The sequence below is a fragment of the Carlito syrichta genome, unplaced genomic scaffold, assembly GCF_000164805.1.
Source record: "Carlito syrichta isolate Samal-C Ts95f unplaced genomic scaffold, Tarsius_syrichta-2.0.1 Scaffold314290, whole genome shotgun sequence".
NCBI classification, from domain to species: Eukaryota; Metazoa; Chordata; class Mammalia; order Primates; family Tarsiidae; genus Carlito; species Carlito syrichta.
The window spans coordinates 90629-95989 of NW_007258386.1; the positions used below are offsets into that span (position 1 = coordinate 90629).

Sequence of the window (5361 nt, forward strand, 5' to 3'; positions counted from 1 at the left end):
GCGGCCACTGCACTCCAGTCTGGGCGACAGAAGTGAGACTCCAACTCAAAAAAAAAAAAAGAACTAAGGAATGATAATCATCTCCAAGGATGTTACCAGATCAAACATGAAATGCCATGTGTGACAGTACCTGAAGACCTACACAACTGATGGTCAATGAAGATTAGTCTTCCTTCCTCCCCACCATCCAAACCCATCCTATGCTTCACCTATCCCTTTCTCAGGACGGAGGTTCAGTCAAATACACCTGGGGAATATAAGGTGCGCATCTGCCCACCTCAGGTGCACCTGGGCTGTACTGGTAGTTGAATATTGTCATTATCGCATCCGCCTATTCCCCAACCCTCCATCCCATTCTAATTCACCCCAAGCTATGGAAATGTTTTCCATCCTTGAAACCTCGGCCATCTCATAAAGTACCAGAGGCCTTCATGTCATACATCCAAGGACAGTTATTTTGAAATGCTTGTATGATATCAAATTATTCATTCAAAGATAAGCTCCAACTGCACCCAAGCAGCTATTACACATAGCCTATGGTCCCCACCCAGGAAGCTGCCTGGCCCCTGCTATACCCAATCCCCAGAAGATGCGTGGCAAAGAGGAAACATCCTTCCCTTTTCTCGTAGCTAGAGCTGTCTCTGCGAAAAGGGAATACCTATCTCTTCTACTTAACTCCCTTCAACAGGCTATCCCAGTGATAATGACCATATGTGCCAACATAAACAGCGGCAATAAAAATTGGAGTAGAAGCCGGGCTCGGTGGCTCAGCCTGTAACCCCGCGCCTTTGGGAGGCTGAGGTGAGTGGATTGCCTGAGCCCGCGGGTTCGAGACCCGCCTGCGCAGCGAGACCTCATCTCTACAATAAATCAAAAGATCAGCCAGGCGTGGTGGCGCATGCCTGTAATTCTGGCTACTCGGAAGGCTGAGGTGGAAGGATCGCCGGAGCCCAGCAGGCGAGGCTGCAGTGGCCGGGAGTGGCCACTGCACTCCAGTCTGGGTGACCGAGTGAGACTCCAACTCAAAAAAAAAAAATTAGAATAGAAAACACTTTTAGCTCAGAGGTGTGGCAGAGAAATTTTCCAGAAAGACACAGCCTAGTGGATCCCAGTGTGTGGTCCCCAGGTCTGGAAATCTGTTATAGAAGCAAATTCTTGGGCCCACTCCAGACTTAAAAGAATCAGAAACTCTGGAGTAATGCCCAGCAATCTGAGTTTAACAAATCCTACAGGTGATTCTGATGCTAGCCTACATTTGAGAACCACTGTTTTAGCACACAGACCATGCGTACAAAAATATGACTTTAAAAGAGAAAGAGATAAGTTAACTTAGACGAAAAAGCCTCAAGAGCTAAGTTCTCAGAGCACTCCAAATTCATCACTTACAGGACATAGCTACAAGTATTTTGTACATCATGTACAACACAGTTTAGCAAAGTTTAAACACCAATACAGTGGGTATGGCAGATCATGCCTATAATCCCAGCACTTTGAGGTGCGGAGGTGAGAGGACTGCCTGAGCCCACAGGTTCAAGACAAGCCTGAGCAACATGGCGAGACCTCGTCTCTACAATAAATCACAAAATTAGCCAGGCATGGGGGCACATGTTCCAGCTACAGTTTCAAGTAGTTCTAGCTACTCGGAAGGTTGAGGTGGAAGGATCACTGGAACCCAGCAGGTCGAGGCTGCAGTGGCCATGAGCGTGCCACTGCACTCCAGCCTGGGCAACAGAGTGAGACTGACTCAAAAAACAAAAAAACACAAAAGCACACCAATACAAACACACTGAGCCAAAATGAGGCTGGGTGACAGAGTGCCACAGGTGCAGGCACCAGAGTCCCTAAGACCTAGACATGAACCCCAGTTTCCCTAATTATTAGTTGTGTGGACCAGGCAAATCTCTAAGTTCCCATCCCCCAATGTTCAATGGAAATACAACTGGACCATTTCCTACGGTTACTGTGAAAACTGATGAGACATTTAATTATATACCTAAAACAATAACATAGCCCCCAGCAGGAAACTCTCAGTGATGTTCACCTTTCCTATTGCTAATTAGGGAAGAGCTTGAGACCATTAACAACTGAACTAAACAGGGAATTCAGCCTTGAGTCCTCATCCTCCCTTCAGCACAACACTGAAACCTCTACAAACGTTAGGCAATGAATCTGGAAAACAAAACTTTTCCAGAGAAAAGGATAATAAGATGGGCTCTTTTCTTGACTTTCAGTGTTCTAGAGCCAAAGGGGTTATCAGATATTATCTTACACTAAACCCTTCTTTTTTCAAAATCAGTCTTCAGGCTTCTATGAAGACCTGTGAAAGACAGACAGAAACCAAAGGCAGCTGTAGTACTCACAACAGTCCTTAGTAAGCACAGCAGGCCCCAAGACTCCACAAGAGATCAAACGAAGCTCCACACGAACACAAGAAAGTGACTAGGGAGCAGAGAAGCAAGTCTCTGCAGTTAACAGAGAGAGGGTATCCAAGAACTGCTCAAATGGACTTGGCCTTGCAACACTCAAAGAAGGCTCCTGCTTAGCCAGGTACCAAAAGGAAACTGCTATTATTGAGAAAGAAATTAAAATATCATGTCTTTCAATTACCTCATAGTTCCTTAGAGGCGACAAAACATTATTTTGAAATAGAGTACTAGTGATATGAGTAAATCTGGCAAATCACTAAGTCAGGGCCAGTCTGGGCTATTTTAGTTTACTGGCTAAACACTCTAGGACTAGAGTTATCCACTCAGCAGTTCCAATGAACCCAAGTTCTCACTGTGTAACAAGCACACAGTTAAGGGTTCCATAGCAGTTGGGGCTAGGAAGCCTACTGTCCCAAGATACTGGCTCATCATACCTAGGGTAACACAGAAACATACCAGCAGGCTAAGATGCAAAACCCTGTGAAGAGGATGATGGGGATGGGGTAAGATGCACAGAGCAGTCCATGGTTGTAGAAGGCCCGAGATATCTTCTCACGGAGCCTTTCAGTCAGGGTCATCCTCAGCTGAAGTCACCTTGCTGCCATCCCGGGAAGTGACCATGGATCAGCCTGGCACACGCTGGACAGCACTGACAACAGACATCTACAGGTACCTGGTCAAAAAGGAGAAAAACCAATTAACAAAGAGTACTTGGCTCTGTACACTAGGGTTACAGGGGGCAGTTACGTGGCTGGGGAATGGCTTCAGGATGTCTATGTGCAAGATCTGGAGACTTCCACACACACACACACACACACACACACACACACACACACACACACACACACTTTAGTCATCTCTCAAGTGACTGTGGGTTACTCTCTACTCAGTCTAACCAAAGAGGCCAAAGAACTGCCCCTCCAACTCTGGTAATAAACTCTCAACCCTCTTCCATATTAGGCGTTGCTAAATGGCTACTCCCTAGAGGGCATTTTTCTCACATGTGACACAGAAAAGCATGCCTGTCGAGTAGACAACAACCCTCAGCTGCTCTCTGCCAAATGAGCATTCCTACCCACCCTCCTCTGTGCACAGGCCAGATCAAAAGAGAGCTTGGGAAAAACCTTTACACAGGGATGCCAGCCCAAAAAACACATTCTTGTAGAAATACCGATTCAGTGATAAATAATATTCCATGGGGTGAGCCCTCAAAATAAAAACACCAAGAAAGGTCCCTGACATAAAAGTCACCAAAACAAAATCACTCTGGCAGCAGTATTAGGTGGAAGACTTTGCTCCTGGTCCTGCATTGTTCCTGGGAGCATGAGGGCCCCTTCTGTGTCCACCTGCTCAGCAGTTATCTCCTTTGAGCAACAGCAGTCAAGTGTGGCTCAGAGGAACCACCTCCCTCCACAGGATTTAGCCTGGATGGACTATCAGTCAAGATGCCCCTCCCTGAGCCAAGCCATACCAACTGAGCCTTTCTTCCTAGACTTTGACTTCTGAACAGAAAGAAGCAAGAACTGGATATTCGTGGTGCTTATTCATCCCCAGGTTCCTGCTCCCAAGATCCCCAGGCTATTCTGGCTCCAGTCCTTTCTGAATACTGGCTCATCAGCTTTTCTTTTGAATCTGTAAGCCATTCCATATCCTTCCAATAAATCTTCCTTTTGCTTTTAACGTTGATTTTTGTTGCTTGCAAACAAAGAACCTCAAAACAATAAAATCATAATATAAAACTCTAGAGGGCCAAGGGATCTAGAATTATCTTTCTTACTGAGCCCTCCAATGGAATCTAGGTTAAAACCTACTTCTCTTGTTCCATGTTGCAGTTTTCTTTGTTCCGTGCTAAAGGGAACCTGCCCAGACATGTCTTGGCTTAACTACACACACTGATGAAAATCCAGACTAAAAAGATGACTCCTCATAAGTGTCAAGACCAGAACTGAGAAGCAAAAGGAATCATACCATAACCAATTCACAAGCCAAAAGGAATGGCTATCACTCCTTTCATCTTTCTTTTCCCATTATTTTTGCTTTCTAAAATGTTCTAATTCCTAGTTATTCAAACTCCTTCTGAAAGCACAAGCCTCAAGTGCACATTCAATTTTCCAGTTCAGGAACCTTATAAAGAAATACAGGGAATCCTCTGTAGGTCCGTTCAATCAGCAATGGATAGAGGAGGCAGCAGGTGACAGCCGCTGGTCTATGGAGCAGAGGTGTTCACAATAGCTTGACCATTCACAAAGTTTACCGAAAGCATGACAGGACAAAGCAGTGGACCCACACATGGCAGGAGGCTAATTATAGAGTTCACTGCCCAGCATATACAAGGACTCTGAGAAAGCAATGTTCTGCTCCTGTTCCCGCCCCTCCCCTCATCCTGCCACTAAGGGAAAAACAAACACAAAGGACACTATCCTAGCCAGATATGGTGGCCCATGCCTGAAACCCCAGCACTTTGGGAGGTGGGAGGATTGCTTGAGGCCAGGAGTTCAAGACCAGCCTGGGCAACATAATGAGAATCCATCTCTACCAAAAAAAAAAAGAGGATTCCCTAAGACTAATGACCATAAACCAGTTGCAGTGTTTCCAACCACCATCCTTGACAAGCCCCACATCTCCTCCTTTAATGTTCCCCAAGATCAGACCCTCCAGAGAATTCTGATCCTACTAATCCCAATCCTCTACCCAGGCCTTTCTGGCACACACATCAACAACACAGGAGGAGGGACCCACCTTTGCAGTCCAGCTCTTACACTTAGAACTATCAAACATGAGAAAAAGCTATCTAATTCACTTTCATTCTGCAGCAAATACAAATATTTAACTTCCACTGATCTTTATTAGTTACACTAAGTTAATTTTTTTTTTTTTTTTTTTTGAGTTGGAGTCTCACTCAGTCGCCCAGACTGGAGTGCAGTGGCCGCTCCCG

The 5361-nt window shown here is 45.5% G+C and overlaps 1 protein-coding gene across 2 annotated transcripts in view; it reads right to left on the bottom strand.

The window, feature by feature from the left end:
• SCAP (SREBF chaperone) overlaps nt 1-5361 on the bottom strand; it is a 39128-nt gene that overhangs the window by 30990 nt on the left and 2777 nt on the right. The window contains exon 2 of one of the 2 annotated variants that reach the window (XM_021719178.1): nt 2883-3099. In XM_021719178.1, the coding sequence (XP_021574853.1) occupies nt 2883-3004 (122 nt within the window). In that variant the 5' untranslated portion in view covers nt 3005-3099. Of the gene's footprint in view, nt 1-2882; nt 3204-5361 lie in introns of those variants that run through there. The other variant, XM_021719179.1, reaches the window with a different exon arrangement.